Source organism: Chelonia mydas, chromosome 2 (assembly GCF_015237465.2).
Source record: "Chelonia mydas isolate rCheMyd1 chromosome 2, rCheMyd1.pri.v2, whole genome shotgun sequence".
NCBI lineage: Eukaryota > Metazoa > Chordata > Testudines > Cheloniidae > Chelonia > Chelonia mydas.
In genome coordinates this window covers 170384850-170403249 of record NC_057850.1, presented here as the reverse complement: position 1 = coordinate 170403249, position 18400 = coordinate 170384850, and the positions used below count along the sequence as shown (strand labels likewise).

The 18400-nt window shown below is 38.7% G+C and overlaps 1 protein-coding gene across 6 annotated transcripts in view; it reads right to left on the bottom strand.

The window, feature by feature from the left end:
• GLI3 (GLI family zinc finger 3) overlaps nt 1-13178 on the bottom strand; it is a 242973-nt gene extending 229795 nt beyond the window's left edge. For 2 of the 6 annotated variants that reach the window (XM_027821215.3, XM_007058720.4), the window contains exon 1: nt 12060-12372. Coding sequence is in view for 2 of the 6 variants with exons in the window: in XM_043540552.1 (XP_043396487.1) it covers nt 12060-12108 (49 nt within the window). In the remaining 4 variants the exon portion in view is untranslated. Of the gene's footprint in view, nt 1-9342; nt 9349-12059; nt 12403-12647 lie in introns of those variants that run through there. The other 4 variants (XM_043540550.1, XM_043540549.1, XM_043540552.1 and 1 more) reach the window with 4 other exon arrangements.
• Nucleotides 13179-18400: the final 5222 nt, after the last annotated feature.

Below are 18400 nucleotides of genomic sequence, written 5' to 3'. Positions count from 1 at the left end.
GGCTCAAAATGGCTCCTGCTCCTTCTTTTGGTTACTTTTTTCACAGCCCATTAGACAGGTGAGTTGGTTTTTTTTAAATATGGAGAGATGTCTAGAGGCTAGAATCCCACTTTTTCTGCCACAGTTTTCTCTGCAATTTTGCTCCCCTCGGTACCATGCCATAACTGGTGCTACAGAGGCCCTAGTGAGCAACTTACTATTTTAAAGTGCACTTATGGTCAGAAATTTGTAAAACTTGCAACTTGCTAATATAAATATCAGCTTGTTGTACATGTGTAACACAGACAGACCCCGGTCGTCGGCGGGATCAAACCTGGGACCTTTGGAGCTTAGGGCATGAGCCTCTACAGTATGAGCTAAAAGCCAACTGACTGTTAAAAATGAATCTGCTCTACAGTCTTAGCTCTCTCTCGCTTTAAGTGGTCTGAGTGCCACTAAATGGGCCAGAACACCACACCCAGGACATGTGTGGGTTATACATGCTCTCCGCCATATCTACTTAGGCTTTGTCTACACTATCACTGTTGTCAGCAAAACTTTTGTCGGTCAGGGTGTGAAAAAAAAACAATCCCGATCGACATAAGTTTTGCCAACAAAAGCGCCGGTAGGGACAGGGCTATGTCAGCAGGAGACACTCTCCCACCAACATAGCTACCGCCGCTCGTTGCGGGTTGTTTAATTATGCCAGAGGGAGAGCTCTTTCCTGCCAGCATAGAGCGGCTACACAGGAGATGGTACAGCTGTGTCCATCATGTAGACATAGTCTTAGTTTACACACTGAAGCCTATTTTTATTACTATCTGCATTGCAGAGGCAATCTCACTACGGAGAAACCAACTCTGCTTCTTGAACCACCAATATCCTGTCCTTCTAGGCCTCCCCATCTTGTCACCCTCCTTCCCCTTCTACTCTGCCCCTGACACACACACACACACACACACACACACACACACACCTACGTTCCACTGAAGTTAACAAGAGTTCTACTAGCATAGAGATTGCAGCATCAGACCCTCAATTTTAAACTATGTTCTAATTCTTTATCAAATGTGCTGATGTGCTTGGCAGAAAGAATAGTCCGATTCTCATATAGCAGACTGAGTATGCAAAGCTAATCATTAGAAAACTCATGTTTGGACATGTCTGCGGACATGGAAGCCATCAATGGATAATAAATATGGAACCTCAAGATATCATTTTTACAGACTCACTCTTCTGACCACAGTTATATTATGGGCCTAATCTTGACTTCAGTAGGAGCTACAGGCCCCCCAACACTTTTAGAATCACTATCCTCAAGCTCAGATGTGATTTTTCCCCCTCTTAGAAACTGTAATGAAACATGTAAATCACAGTCTATTAGATAGATAGATAGATAGATAGATAGATAGATAGATAGATAGATAGATAGATAGATAGATAGATAGATAGATAGATCGATCAAAGGTCCAGAACAAAATAAAGTTTTATTTCCATTGGCAGTTGATCACTAACAAAAAGGTTTTGAAAAACACCCAGGCTGAAGTACTTTGCACTTTCAAAATATTATGTGGTTTATTTATTTATTTATAGTGTCTACAACGCCCCATGCATTTGGCTCAGTGACTTCCCTGCTCCCAACCTTGAGACATCACATACATATTTTGCAAAATTGAACTCTGCTTTCAAAAACTGGAATGCTGTTTTTCGATGGCTGTCCTCTATCTGCATGTGCATATGAATGATGACTGCAACAAAGAGAAAATGCTATAATGTTATATGGCTAAAGCCTGAACTTTCATAGGTAAACAGAGGGATAAACATTCCTTCCTGAAAGCAAACATTCATGGCTTTTTCCCATTCAACCATGCTTGAATCTTTTGTACTTTTCCCGCAGGCCTGAACCCACTGCACAATTAATTCCAGAATCCCATTTTAAAGCTAATCCCTCTCATACCAGCAACCTGTCTGCAGGTGTGTCTCTACTTTTTAAATCATAAATAGGAAGCTTTCATCAATTTCATATTAAATTGAAGAGATTATAACAGGCAGCTGTCAATAATAAACTAATTAAAGCAAGAATGCCATCACTTTTAATTTGAATGTCAACAAAATGGTAATAATACCTATTTCTTACAACAAAATTCACTAATAAGTAAGTTCAACTAATATAATTACCAATGTGTGTGTATTCACCCATAGTAGTAAAAACAATCATATGCATACGGGGGGGGGGGGGGAGAATCTCCCCACTTACACCAGGGCCACCTCACTGAAATCAACGGGGTTGAAACACTGCAAGAGAGGAGAATTTGGCCCTTCATATGCATATTTAGTTTCATTTTCTTTTAAATCTTAACCTCTTTGCTCTTTCTCCTCTCTGAATTTCTGGTATAAAGGGACAGATCTGCCGCGCCTTTGCTCCTTCAAGTATCCTTTACTCATACAAGAAGTCTCACTGACTTCAGTGGGACTACTTGCCTAAGGTAAGGGATTGCAGCATCCAGCCCCTAAATTGCTTATTGATTTGCATATTAGTTTTATGTTTCTTCTATACTATAACCACTTGCTGCCTCCTTTTGTTTTCTTATTTGGTTTGTCTCTTTTTTAATTCCTTTCCCGGTTTTATTTGATGCTGCTGTAGTTGTATTCAATTCATTAACAAGTGGTTTGCGTCCGCTGAGAAGAGCGGTCTGAAATAGCAGTGTCACAGCATTCATCATCATTACATCAGCAGTAGGGAAGTTCGCACTGATTGCTATCAGCATCCACAGTGCCCCAATCAGTGTGCAAGCAAACACAGCATCTTTAGTTTTTCAGAAATTACTCTGCATATTTGGGGTGTTCGTATGTACCACTTTGATCCACCCTACTGGAAGCAGTCTTTGGGGATACAATAAAGCTCAAAAAGCGAAACTGTGTGAAAGTGAAAAACACAAGGGGAGGCATGGAGAACAATCAGGAAATTACACAGTCTCTTTCAAGCATAAAGGACTCTTTATCAATTTTATCAGAACTGGTCACACTATTCCTTGGGAATATTAAGAATAAGAAAATTGTGTCTTGTACATCTACATTCAAATGCAAAATTTCCATGAGAATTTTATTCTGTTAAGTGAGAGCTATTTTACATTGATTTATACAAGCTTGATTTAGGTATGTTTAACTTCCAAAGCTCTCTTAAATTTTAGCATTGCTTCACATCAAACATGAATGCAAAGTCACACTCACACAGTTACGCTTGATAATTCCTCCCCCAAAATATAAATGATTCATGTATTTTATCAAATACCCTCCAATTGTAAGATTAAGCTTTTGGTGTACTTCATCTTCCATATCGGTGTAATAATTAATTCAGATACTATGAATTTCCAAAAAAGTTAGATCATTTTATATCTTTTTAAGGCCTCATTAGTTTGGCTACAACTTCCATGAATGACCTGTTGGTCAAATTCTGATCTGATTTATATTCTGTGCAACCTCATTGGTCAGTATAAGGCTGCATCTAGTGTAAGATGGGGCAAAATTTGGGCTCATATTAATTAAATACAGAAATATAATATAATGCTGGTGATATGTAACTGGATAAATCTTACTCTTCACAACTCTTCTTTTTCTCCTTAATTTTCATGCATGTTCTAAAACTGCCTATCTTGAGAATTACATAGTCCTTATAAACCAGTGCTGAATTTTAAAAAATGTAAAACTAATACTAGAATCAAATAGGAAAGTTTTGCTGTTTGAATTTGAAAGGAAAAAAAAGAGCTACACAGCGATGACTGTAATAATACAACCTTTCAAAATTCATGTGCCTGCTGTACTTTCCTACGCATTATTTCCCTTTGATTCCCACCCCCACCCCCCTTCCTCCATGTACAACTGAAGATTTAAAAACAACTCAACCTAAAGCCTGATTAATGATGATCTGATCTGTTCCTGATAGGCTAAATAGCTAGTGGCAACAATAATACAGGATCACAAACAACAAAGGCAATCAGCTAGGCAAAGCAGCACTATTATCAGCCCCATGATTAGGGCCCTAAGTGAGAAATTATTCTGGAGCACACTTGTTCAGTAGTTCAGTGTAACTGATGCTTTCCTCTAGAGGAATTACATATATTTACACCACCCAGGAGATAGATAGCTATAATTGTTTACCTATCAGTATTAGAGAGAGAGATGTAAAAAATTACTGCAAGTTTGTTAAAATATTTTGAAACATACAGATTTTATAGAACCAAACAACACTTTATTCTGAAGAAACACTTGACTTAGTTTTTCTCTGTTCTATTTCACTTATATATTATTACTAGTACATTATATGTACTTCTGTTACTGGGATTTAGGAAGCTGTTAGGTAAAATACCAATTAAATACTTTTCCTATTACAAAAGATTAAATTTTCTGTCAAAATAAAATAGCTTTCCACAGGAAAAAAATGTACTGATTTAAGACCTGATTCTTGTTTTCTTACCCAGGCAGAACTCTACTGAGCGGGAGCTTTGCCTGAGTAAGGACTGCAGGATGTGGTTCTAACTGTCCATTGTCGGACTAACAGCCCTATCTTCTGGCCCTTACTCATATAAGGAGCTCTCACTAAGCTAAATGAGGACAACTCACATGAGTAAGGACTGCATAATCAGGCCTTCCATCACATTATAGCAATTTTAAATAATGTGGGGAAGTATGCATCTTTTGGGGTATATATATATTCATAACCCATTCAATATCCAGCTGTCTTAAAGTTATGCAACTAAACTTATAAAAGGAAAAGCAGCTCCATGAACTCCATGTCTAACAGAACACTATTTGAATTATAGAGGCTTTGGATTCCTCTTTTTGCCCTATTCTAACTTCTGGCCTACTTATATAAAATCCAGGATAGACGGAACAGAAGCACTGTTTATTTTTATATGGAATATGAATCCATAAATGTTATTTATAAACACAGAAATAAATTCCTTTTTTCAAGTCTTTACTTTAGTAAGTGATTTTTTTTAACAGGGTGACACACAAGCTATTAACAACATAGACTTGTTCATTTAAAACTGTGATATCGCCTGAAGGTTCAGAATAATCTGTGCTATTGCCTAATGTTTTATAATCCTATGTCCTTATGTTTAAAACTCTTCTACAGAAAAACAACCTAAGGCAAAGTAGATTTAGTCTTAAAAGAATTAGCATAGAAAAAAATCTCAGATTTTGGTGTTTATACAATTGATTTCATTAAAATAATTGGCTACATTTTAAATTTCTCTTCTAAATCTATGCTTAGTTTTTGCCTAGACCCTTTATGGACCAAACTAATAAATCTAAAATCATAAGAAACAAACAGAAGCAATATAATTTCCTTCTGTAAAACAGGGATTCTATAAAATCTGATCTTGGTCACTCATAATGTTGATTTGAAAGGATGAGAATGTGCCACAGAGGAAGACAATCAGCAACTCTAGCTGTGTTGATAACAAGCCCTATGACTTCCTCTGCTGATACTGTTATTAGCACTGAAAACACTTGTGGTGAGGATATGGTGTGGTTTTCCCCTCTTCTCTTGCCCTTTCTCCAGAACAGGATGGTAAAACAAATTACAAACACCTGTAATGGATGTGCTTTGTGTCATGGTATATTTAGTTCATCAAACAAAAGGTCACTGCAACTACAACTACCACAGAAAAATGCAGAGATATTCTTATTAGAGCACTGGCACTATATGTGACTTTCAGTAGCATGATCGTTTTCTTCAGACTTATTGTTTTAGATCATCAATCCCAATAAATGAAGTTTCCTTAGAATCCAAACTAGATCTATATATCAATGTCAATCTATACAGCAAATAAGCTCAATGAAGAATATATTTAACACATATCAGCCCAGATGACACATACATAATGCAAGTATTGCTTAGGATGCATCTTCTGTTTCCAACCTAAGGATATACGAATCACAGAAGAAAAGCCTGTATGCCACATTTTACAATTAGCATTTTTAAACAAAATTAAAGAACTCAAGCAAAATGACTTGGGAAGTCCAATATTCTAATCACCAATTTCCAGTTCCTACAACTCGGTTTATCTACTCAACATACGTTAATGTTAAGGATGACTTGATCCAGAAAGCAGGATTTCACATTCTTACCCAACACAGATGTTTTAACCTTACCAGTAAAAAGCTAGGAAAGCTACAGGGATCCAAGAAGACTTTAAAGTGTAAAATGTAGTTTATAAAACTTTATCTTCAGCTTTTAAACTTTATTTTAGGTTTTACACCTGTCTCATTGTAGCAGTAAAACAGTATCAGCATTCCTTGCAGTTTCTGCAACCTCACAAAATTGCAACAGGACAACTCTACATTGCTGCAATATAAATTACCTTCCAGTCCACTCAGGCTGTACACACAATATAATCACAGAATTCTACTGCTGTCTTATTTTCCAAGAAAAAACATCCATAGAGATTCATGGTTCAAAGTGCCAAGCCACACCAAACCAAGCCACATGTCCTATTACTTAAGATCTTTAGTGCTAGAATTTCATTTTAATATACACAGTTCAGAACAAACGACATTGTACTGAAGTGGCATTGGCTTAATCTGTGTTTCTGACTCTTCAGTTTCAGGTATTCATACATCTTATTTAATGAAGGCTTCATTCTTTAGGCAGCTGGATGAGGTATTTTTACACCCAGTTGATTTTCCTGACATTACCAGATTTGTACATAAGAGGACAAATGAGATAGAAAACATGGTTCTAGACCAAAAACATCCAAATATACTTTGTTCTAATTCATCACAAGGGTAATTTGATCCTTCAATCCTAATCCAAATAACAGGTACTCAACCTAAAAAAGATGTAAGTATTTTGGACTCAGTTAAGATAACAGGCTTGGGGATGGGGGGACGGGGACCAATCTATGTTAACTAAAACTAAATAACTACAACTATAGTGGAAATGTCAAATACCATATTCATGAAATAAAATCTGATAATGTGTTCTGAACATAATCTGTGCTGACACTCAGGAAGTGTGTAGTCAAGAATAACAAGGTGTACTCTATCCCAATTAATTAGTTTCTTTTTAAAGTATAAACAAACTATTAGGTAACAGTAAAATCAATTGATTAGGTTTTAGATTTTTTTTAAATAGAGAAACACCAGCTCTTCAATCAAAACCAATTTAATGTACTTTCAGTTTAGTGCAGGTACAATTTATACACTGCATGCCACAACAAAACCACAGTATGATGCCAACACAGTCTTTAAGAAAGTTTTCCCCTAAATCTCTGCAGAAAGCAGCCTTAAAAGAAAGCATGGATTAGAGTGAGCTAGAAAGTAGGAAGGGGACTTACCTCAAACCTAGCCAAGCGGAAATCAGAGCAGTAATTCTACAAATCGGCAGAGTACACTTTTAGAGCTATAATGGTGTGAAGAAGTGCTGGGCAGCATTGCCTGAAGGCAGCACTAATACACTGATGACTAATGACTGGGCCACGCAGACAATGAATTTGGGGGTTGAAAACCAACAGAAACTGTGCAGTACCTTGACAAATTGGTTTTCACAATTTCATTCACTGAATAACCTTTAAACACAAAATTGGCTCAAGTTCTCTTGGGAATAACATGACACATGTTGTTGGACAATGATATAAGTATTTTCCGTTTTAATTAAGACTATTACACCAAATACATAAACATGATTATAATGAATGAAATATAGACGTTAACTATTTACCAGCTAGAGGAGAAGTTAGGGCACAGAATTAAAGTACTTTCCTGAGGCCCAGCAGTCTCCAATATCAAACTATATAAATGTCTGCAATTCACCCTCTGCAGAAAATATTTATTTTTTGTTAAAATTTTGCTGGAACGAGGTGAAGGAACACCCCTTAAAGATGCATTATAGCAGCCTATCAATCAATCAATAACAAGACGTTCAAAAATGATGTAGTAAAAGATACACTTGGAATTACAACTGAAAAGTCTAATTTTAAAGACACTACTCAAAGCCAAACCATCATAAAACAAATCAAGCTCCATGTACGCTTTGCAGCCTTGGGTAATCATAAACACATTAAAAACAACAGTATCACTCTTTAAAGGGGCCTTTTTTCAGTGTAATTTGACTTTCAATCTGAAAACAACAATTTTGGCTATTTTTACAGACAGAATGAAATATCTAAAGTGTCTCTAAATTAACAAGTACCACTTACTCCAGACAGCATTGCCTTTAGCAGCTCCTAAAAACTTCAGAAAAGGATCTTTAAACAGGAAGCTTAGTGAGCTCATAAAACTGTTGTTGGAGCCAGGAACACATAGCATATTTAATCTGCAAACTGTGAGAGTCTACAATGATTGCAGCAAGATCTGAGGCATGCCCTCAAGGTTTGCTGGGATCTGGGATTAGGGAGTTGATAAGAACCTCTACTGCCCATGGACATGTTTTTCTTCTGCAGTTAAACACAAATGCATAGAGACGTTTGACTGCTGCTTGGCGTTACTGCTCAAGTTATATAAAAGCTTTGCAGCTCCTTTTGCTGTCAATATATCAAAGTTAAAAAAAAATCATCAAAGTGTGAAATTTCATTTAAAGTCTGTGCCAGTCTACAACTCTATTTCACAGACCTATCAAATAAAAGTAAAGATGAAAAACACACTGAAAGTACTTGAAAAGTTTTCAGCAGCCATGCCCTATTTTTGTTTATTCTGTCTCATTTGATTTGATTTTAAATTATAACAAATCAATGCACATATAAAAATGACAAAATCTAAGGCAGTGGCGGGGTGGGAGGGGGAAGGGTGTCTATAAAACCTGTAGTTGAAAGGCAACTTAAAGTCATTATTAGAGCTGAACCTTTTGTTGAATAAAAAGCTTCCTCTATAGCCATTTTAGCATTTTAATTACCTAGCTGCAAGTTGGCAGAAAATTTCTTGACTCTTCCAAAACAATCAGAGTGACTGCAGAATATGAGTGCTAGCAAAACTAAAGCCTTCTTCAAAGTATTCTTTAGCTAGGGATTTACAACAATTGCATAAAGAAGAAAAGTCTGACTTTTAAGATAATCTACTATAGTCTAAAAGCATTAACATTCCATTACTAAGGTTTTCCTAAGGATTTCATGACTCATTGATTCACTTTTCCTTCAAGTCTTCTTTTTCTTAGTACATTACAGTCTCCATATAGTTAAGTGTATGCAACCTTGATCATTAAACTACTTCCTTTCATAATTCCCTCCTCCTCCCCCCAATGGATCTTGCTTTAATAAGCATCAGATACCTTATTTACTGGGCAAAGATGACTAACTTTTCAAGAACACTTTGCAACCAAACAGATTTCACTTCTTACTTGTATTCAAAGAGTCAGGATCAAACCAGCTGCTGGGTGCAGGGGGAAATAGTTTTACCAAAAATAAGAGCGAAAGTATAATTCAAACTTTCCAAAGTTAGCATACAATGGATAACTGAAAAGCATTTTTATTAAGTAACTCACAAAAGGAAATAAATTCTACTAAAATTTTTTAAGGAGGAGTCTTAATATTTTAGTTTATGTACCAGCTAATCCAAAATAAAAATAATTAAGAAATTAAACATGGAATGTTTATAAACACAGCTACAAACTACCTCATTTTCATTTCAAAATATACCTTCAGATATGAACTTTACATGCGCTGCTAAATGTTGTGTTGGCTAATGCATACATTTTAAGCACAAAACAGGAGTCAACTCATTAAGGAAAATACAGGTAATTCTTTGTTTTGTGCTACTTGGACAGGAAAATGCTTTGGAAAACAGAATGCCATACTGAAAGCCATGTGCAAGAAATGCACAGTTTTACTTCCTTTACTGCTTGGTTGTTGTTTTTTTTTAAAGAACTATATACACTAAAACAGTGCCTTTTCCCCGCACATTAGATGTGCCTTTTCAACCACACGATCTTTAGTGTAAAAGAAATGATCTTCCGCTTAAAAGTAACCTTGTCTCACAGATAATGTTATTTAATGTTTGCTTTAAATCTGAGTGTAGACTAACCAACTAAATGTATTATGTATTAGCTTGTTAAACCCCAAATTTCATTTCATAAACCAATTCTGAGCATACTTCATACAGTTTATATTGTTAAATTAATTCACCATTACTTTTAATATAATCCCTCAGCTGAAATCCTGTGGTATATTCAGAACTATTTTTACATTTTAATGTTACTCTTCTTTGAAAACATAGCATTTTTCTCCCTTCAAAATAATCTTGACATATGTAATTAAGAAACTGTCAGATTATTATTAATTTTTAATAAAGGACCTAAATGAAATAATTATAGGAATCAATCAGTGAGGTACCTTTCAAAATTACAATGCAATTGCACAAATATTCAAAATGCTTAAGGCCCATTCTTGTGGATTTCAATTCATAATCTCCCAAAATACGAAACCATAAAGAGTTGTATAACACAAAGAAATTTAGTGATTTCTAAGCATTAAAGAGACCTAAATGGTTCCCACATAGATACATATATCAGGCATGTAGAGAGACACAGTGAGAGACTCTGGCGCCCTTTTAAAAAGGTTTGTTAATTTAATTAGCCACATATTTCAAAGGCTTTGAACCATTTTTATATTGGAGTTCTTCTGTGATCCCACATAAAGGAAGTTAAATAAGCATGATGAAACTTCAAAATAAAAATATGCTTTATTAACCCTTGAAAATAAAGTGTGATGCGTGGGGTATGCATTGCTAGCTAGCACTCCTCTGGTGAATTAGACTTTAAACATTATATACCAAGTGGACAAACATCCATACCTTTGACTAAAAAGGCTCTTTTACTTTGAGATCCGTACAGTCCATCATGTCAAACAGAAGTGGCAGCTGGAAAATGTGGAACAGCTGGCAAAGAGCTGAGAGAAAATGTTTTACATAAATATATCTACATATAAACTGGCAGAAGGCCACAAACACTGTACCCAAAGGACCCAGCTCAAAACTATACACCAGAGGGTTAAAAAAATGGAGGGGCGGTGTGGAGGGGATTTCCTTTTACCTTTTCTTTTCACGTGGTGCCAGGACTTGAAAGCTTCACATTTAGTGTTGTGTGTGTGTGTGTTTATATCATCTGGGTTGGAAGAAGAGCAACTGTGCAAACAACCTAAGTTTACAGGCTAATTAACACAACCGCATATCCACTTTCCTATAATGCTTTAAAGTTATTTGATGTAAGAACATGCAGAGGTCCTAGTACAGGGATTGGTTTGCAGCAAATCATATATGCGTTCTCCTTCTTCTCCATTCCCCCCCCCCCCAAAAAAAGCCAAGAAAGTAACTGTCGGGAGTGATTCATACTCAATCCCTCCCCTCTGCAATATTTTTCTCCATACAGTACGGGGGGGGGGGGGGGAGAAAGGAGGAAGGGGGGAATTGTAGAGGGTGTACAGATCCCAGCAGTTTGGTGTATGCAGCTTCCCAAGTTCCAAAGGCAGCAGTCACAACAACAAAATCATAAAGAGAAGGCACAACTTTCACTTTTCCTCTGTTATGAACGAGACGCCTTCCCCCATCCCACTCCCAAGCCGTTCCCCTGAAACTCCTACAGATTAATCAAAACTGAGTACTAGAAAACGAACTTCCCTCTCCTCTTCTCTCCCCAAAACTAACACACACATCCGCGACCGTTCCACCTCTCCAGACAGGACAGGGTGTTTGCTACAGCAACAAAGTTTCAGCCAAAGAAACTGGCATGAAAATAACAAGCAGTTTCTTTGCGGGGAAAAGCAGCTGCTGCATGGAAATCTGCAGTTCAACTGTGGGACATTAAGCCTCAAAATCCTTTCGGAGTGCAGTAGGGCAGGCAGCGAGAGAGAATACTCACATATGACTGTATACTTTGGGGGGGGGGGGGGGGCTTTAAGTTAAGGACAGTTTGACAGCCATTTTTTTGGTTAGATCTCGGATAGTCTCCCGCTCCCCCCTCTTCCAAGTTAAAAGAGAGAGAGATCGGAAATGAGAATTAAGTGCCCAAAAACCTCTGGCTTCTTGCAAAACATTTTGCAGAGCCCCTTAAACAAAGAAGAACTTCTTGCAAAACTCAGTCCACGTACCTGCTGCTGCTGCTGCTGCTGCTTCTGTCAAGCCCCCCAAACTTCCCATAGAAAAGCTCGGGCTGGTGTATCTCACACGCACAGCGCCCGCAGTGGGGATCTCGCTCTCTCCCCTTTTGCAAAGCTTAACAGGACCGGCCCCAAAGGATGAAAGCGGGCATTTTGCTTCTGTTTGGGCGCGGGGGGGATGGAGCGAGAGAGAAGAGGCCGGGCGGTGTGTGTATTGGTGGTTGGTTTATTCCTGCCCTCCTCCCGCAAAGAAAGAAAGAGAGAGAGAGAGAGAGAAAGAGAGAGAGAGAAGCCCTCTCAGTTTGTGTGTGCGCGCGGATCCGACATCAGTTTCAGTGATCTTGTAATCTGATCCCTTCTGACTCACCCGCCCTGACTGACATTTCTGATTTGGTTCAACAAAGGGGGGGGGGAGAGAATCGGCCAGACTGCATCAAAAAACTTGCATCGGAAAGGGCCCCCCCCCCCGCCTTCCCCTCTAACCAACCCGTATAAATTGCACTGTAGCCCCCCCCCCCCTTTTTTTTTTTTTAAGTCCACCAAAGGAGGGAAATAAAGACACTCTGCTCCGATACTCACGTGTTGGAAAAGTTGTCCCTTTTGCCTTCCTCTCTCTCTCTCTCTCTCCTTTCCTCCTCCTCCTTCTTCTCCTAGTCCAAGTTTTACAGATGTTGCAGGACTCCTCTCCACCACCAACCCCTCCTCCCGCTTTCTCTCTTTCAAGACTCCACTCTTAGACCAGAGGAGGGGGAAAGAGCTTCAGGGCAGGGCACATTGCTGGTTCAAACCCCCACCCCCACCCCCGCAGTGTGGGTAGAGAGGGGCGCTCAACTTTCTGGAGTGAGGAAAAGATTCCCCCCTTCCCCCTCCCGTACTCTTGCCTGACTCCCTTCTTTGGATTTGCCCAGTCGAAGTGCTACAAACGTGAGGGTCACCCGCTCCCCTCCTCCTGTACACTGGGGAATGTCGGAATATTTCGGTGAGGAGGAGGGAAATCAGAAGCAGAGAAGGCGTGTGGGAGGGGGTGTGCCCCTGGGTGCTGTTCAGTGCCTGGGAGTGAGGGAGAATGAGGAGCTGGGACCAGCAGAAACACAGGCTCTCAATCTGATGTCCCCTCTTCCCCACACTTCTCCTCCTCTCTTCCCCCCAGCTTCAGCTCAGACACCAGGAGGCCACTCCCATAGCTGGGAGGGATGGGGGTTGGGGTGTGAATATGTTGCCTTCACCGAGCCACCTCCCCCTTCCTTCCCTCTGGCATCAGTTTTTCTCTCTTTTTCATCTTCCTCTCTTCCTTCTGTCCTGCTCTCTGCTTCCCTTCCCATCCTCAATCTCTGCCCAGCTCTCAATCCGGGACAGAAAGTCCCACTTGTTCTCCTTTCCTGCTCCTCCTTTTTTATCCTGCCCTCACACTCTGGTTCATTTTACCCTCTGTTTCTCTCCCACTACCTTCAAACCTTCTCAGTACCCCCAGCACTCAAAAATCATGAGTCAAGCCACATAAAAGCATAAGAGGTTTAAAAAAAAAAACAATATATTTGAGGTGTTCTATTTATTTACCTTCTGGTTTTTGCCCCCTCAGGGTTCACGTTCTCAGGCTCAGTTCTGCACCCACATGGGCTGGAAACTTTTTCAATTAAAGCTCAGAGTCTCATGAAATCACATGACTCCAGGACCTGGGGCTGTAAGAAAAAACATCAAAGATCAGAAGAATTGGAAATATTATTATATTGCCTTCCTTCTCCAGTATTGAGCTTCTTCTCCCTTTAAAAACCTGCCTTTGAATTTTTTGTCTTCTTTTCTTTAGCTTTTCTCCCCCAGCCTAGGACTATGATTTAGTTGGGGATTGGTCCTGCTTTGAGCAGGGGGTTGGACTAGATGACCTCTGAGGTCCCTTCCAACCCTGATATTCTATGATTCTATGATACAATGGTAAACCTTTAAAATGAAGAATTACTTCTGCGTTCTGTCACCTGCATATTTGTATAAACGAGATTCTGGTTGTTTTAATCTCTAGCCCCCATTGTTCCCACTGGGGTTCTACAGAGAGAGGCTTTGTTTTTAGGTTCCACAGGTACTTGGAACTGAGCTGAGGATGTCAGTTATGATGCCAAAAGAATTCAAGATTGTCCCTTCTCATGTTTCAACCATTCAAGAATCAAAATACCATGCCAAGACCAGCTCTTGTGTTATTTTGGTTCCATACATGGGTATCTCTGGCATTAAAATAGCCTGAGAAGAGCAAATATAAATGAACACAGTCACACCCACCCACCCATATCACATCATTCTCCAATCAGATCAAAGGTATGGCCCCCTTCAGAAAAGAGTGGGTATATGCATTAAAGTACATTCCAATATATACCTAATCGTGTCAATAATGACATATACCCAATGGTGTAGCCCAATACCGAACCTTTGATATGCACCTTTCGCCATGATCTAATTACCAGTGGTGCCAGGCTCTTGACTTAGAACCTGATTCAGCAAGATGCTTACGCAAATACCAAACTTTAAGGATGCACGTACTCCCACTGAAGTTAAAATTACGCATATGCTTAAGTACCTTCCTGAATTGGGAATTTAAATGAGAGCAAGATCAGGCTTTAATGCTATGGCCCTCACTATTGCAAGTCTTGTGAAATTTCGTATTTTTCTTAAAGCCCCAGGTGCCTGAATCAAGAGATTGCATGAGAATCTCAACTTTTTAAAATATTAAGTTAATTAACATCTTCATGACTACAGAGAAAAGCTTGAAAATGCGAAGCACATGTTCCCTAAAGATTAAAAAAATAGAAGACAAAAATAATCCAACGTTTTTTTTTAAATCCATGATTTGGGGGGGGGGTCTGATTCATTATTTTTGAACACTTGGGGATGGCAGTATTGTCTGAATTTCCCTACAGTTTGTATTGTTTTCAAGAACATACTGACTTGGTGGAGATGGTGTATCTGTGGCTTGTTAACTATTAATTTTTCACAGCAATTAGAAATCCAGAATACCCTTGCTCACAGTGAGTAGCCTCTTATTTCACAAGCAGTTCCACTGACCAGCATAGGACTATCGGTGGAGTAAGGATATAGGAGTCTGGTCTTATTCATGTTTCTATTAGTCATGAGTTGTTTGTTGGGATTTGGGAGAAAGTTAGTTGCCACGACAGTACAATGGTAATAATGTGAAATATGACAAGGGTAGGAAAAGTGGCTAGAAGCCTATTTTATTCACTCTTTTCTTCTATGTTTTGGATTTTTTTTTTTATAGTTTAAAAATGACCACAGTCAACTTAACCTCCAGTAAATTAAAAATAATTAAAAGTCCTTTCAGGTATTACACTGATCCTTCAGCTTCCTGTGCCATTTTTTCATGTTCTTATAATCACATTTTCCTTTAAAAATGTTTTTCTCTCCCCTTTTGCTTCATGAAATATCCTCAGAAGCCAAAGGGGAAACTGACTGATTATACACAAAGTACTATCAAACAGAGAGAGAAACTAATGAGAAAAATGCTGTTTATCTAATCTCTTCAGGTCTAGTAATCTGAGATGTTAGTGGTAACAATAGGCAGTAAAAATATTCAGACAGAAGTGTGATTTTAAACTGACGGTGTCCAGTGCTTAATTTGTACTGAAAGAGGTGCCAGGGTTCAAGCAATTTTTTTTACATTCATAACTGATGGAGCAAGTCCAGAGGTGCTGAGGCTCTGAACTGCCAAGCCTAGAGGTATTGGGGATCAGCCCTGGCACAAATTAAGCACTGAGAGTGTCCCTTTAAATCAAAGCTCCTCTTGTGAGCAATAGTTGACTTTGAACTAGTGGGACTCCTCTTTCCTGTGAATTTGAACATTTTTTCATGCCACAAAATAATATTTCATCTTTTACTATTCTCACCCACAGTGGGTATTTTCAAAGCGTATCTTTCAGCCTCCACTCCCCCCCCCAATCACCAGTGCTCCCTCATCCCCCCAAAATTAAGACAGCTAAGAAATTTTAAAACTTAAAAGGAATCAGAGTGTTTTCACTTCTGTTTATGGGAAAAGAGACTCCTGATACATCTTTGAGCCTTGAAAATCTTGAGGCAAGAGGAGAAACAAGGAAACAACAACCGGCTTTCTTCCCTTTGCCAGTCTGAATGGGTCAGACTGAGCAAAAAAAGAAAAAGAAATATATGAAGGAGAAGGGGTGACATTTGAAATGTATTGTAAATGTTTCAACACCTTGACAATGAAACACATAACAGAAGCTTAGAACTTCCAAGGCCCTTCAGCTAAACAAAATAAAAATGGGCAGATTTGTTTAAGGAGGTTTCTTCTTGAAGATTAGTCATGTCTGTTTGAGAGAACTCATACTTTCATACAGTGGCAAAGTAAAAATATTATGTTAACAAGAAATCATTACTATGGGGTTACATTGGCTCATTGATAAAACTCACACTGGGAAATTCACCTATATGATTCCTTTGGGAGCAGGTGTTGCCCCTTGCAGAATATGCCACTGGATCAACCCCAACCTCCACCTCTCTACCATCCACTATGTCAACCACTCCTTGGTAGTAGGACTCCATTAGAAATCAGGGTTGCCAAGTATCGTGTTTCGTATGACACTCAAACATTCATTCCTGCATCACAGCTGCCTTCCTTCTTGCTGCTCCCCCTGTTGGATCAAGGCAGGAAACAGCAGCCAAGAGAAGCAAGCAGTGCAGCAGTGACAGCTGAAGATGAGAGGCCCAATTGTAACTTCAGGCTCCCCTTTCCCCACACATCCAGCTGTACCAACTCCCCTTCCCACCCACGTCCCACTCCAAACGCTGCAAATATCCAAACCAGGAATACCCTGGCCCGAGGGACCCTCTAACTTTCAGAAGTCCCCAACCTGCTACCCAAGCACCTCTTAACCATCCAGAGGTTCCCTGCGCCCTCCTCCCCATCAGCCACCTAATCCATAGCAATTCCACAGCACTGTAATCGTTACATGCATGCTAGCAGTTGGCAAGGGAAGTTCAAAAATCAGAAGACTAAAAACAATCATTTTTTGGTCTCTGTCATGATTTTCTTACTTGTGATTTTTGAGCTTTTGGGGTAGACCATAACGTATTACTCACTGTTTTAGTGCAAGCTGCATGGTATTTGGTGCTTTTCTTAAAGACCCAGCTCCTGACATTCTGATGAGGTGAGAATCTCAGCTTTCATTTAAATAAAAAGTAAATTTCTAACATTCATAGCTGTAGATCAAACCTTGAAAATGTGACCTAGCGTGTTCTAAGAGCTCAAAAACCAGTAGACATATAAAAAGAATTCCAAAGTGTTTCTTTTTTTAATCTTAAAATTTTTAAGCTAGTCTCATGATGGGGGGAAGGGGGCTGACTCATGATTTTTTACTGTGAATATGAGAAGGGGAGATCCACATACGGTGGAATATCTTAGATAATTAAAATTATAAGAATTTCACAAATCTAAATCACTTGCCACAATTTATGTTATCTATTTATTTTTAATTCTTTGCATTTCACTTAACTTGTAAGGTTCAACTTGACTTGCTAGGTTCAGTTTCACTTTCTGAAATTCCTTTGCTTGCAAAAAGATGCTATGTTTCAGTTCCCAGCACCACTGACGACTGTTTACATTTTTAAAAATGTAATTATTTTCTTACTTATTTTTAATGTTATGAAAACATTTCAGCCTCATTGGATTTTGAAAAACCACAATCTACATTTGGGGGCCTGAATTACTTGAGATTGTCCCTTAAAGCCATTTTCAAATATGTTTATCTCCCTAAGGGTTCCTAGGAAGGAACCCTGGGGCCTGAGTCGACTCCATTGAAATCAATGGAGATCCTGCAATTGACTTCAATGGGAGAATGATGGTGCCCCTAATGATGAGGATTATCATTCTACTCTAGCAGATTAGCTCTTATCCACCATCCTCTTTGTCTGACTATTTAATCTATCGAATCTATCTTGTGATTTATACCTCATGCATAGGGTGACCAGACAGCAAGTGTGAAAAATCGGGGTAGGGGATGGGAAGTAATAGGTGCCTATCTAAGATAAAGCCCTGAATATCGGGACTGTCCCTACATTCTTCTACTTCTTCTTCCAAGAAATGTCAAATTTATTTTAGTAATGTTTTCATATATATCCATATGATATTTCAAACAAAAAGCACATTTCCTTCCTTTGTTTGCTATTTAAAATATAACATATAGGTTAAGGGTTGCGGTTATTTTGGGTTGGGGGGGGGAATTGTGATTCTCCCTAACTCCACCCACAAAACTAAATTTTGCCCATTGGAGATGTCAAAACCAAAACACCAAAATGAAATTCCATTCACAGTAATCTTC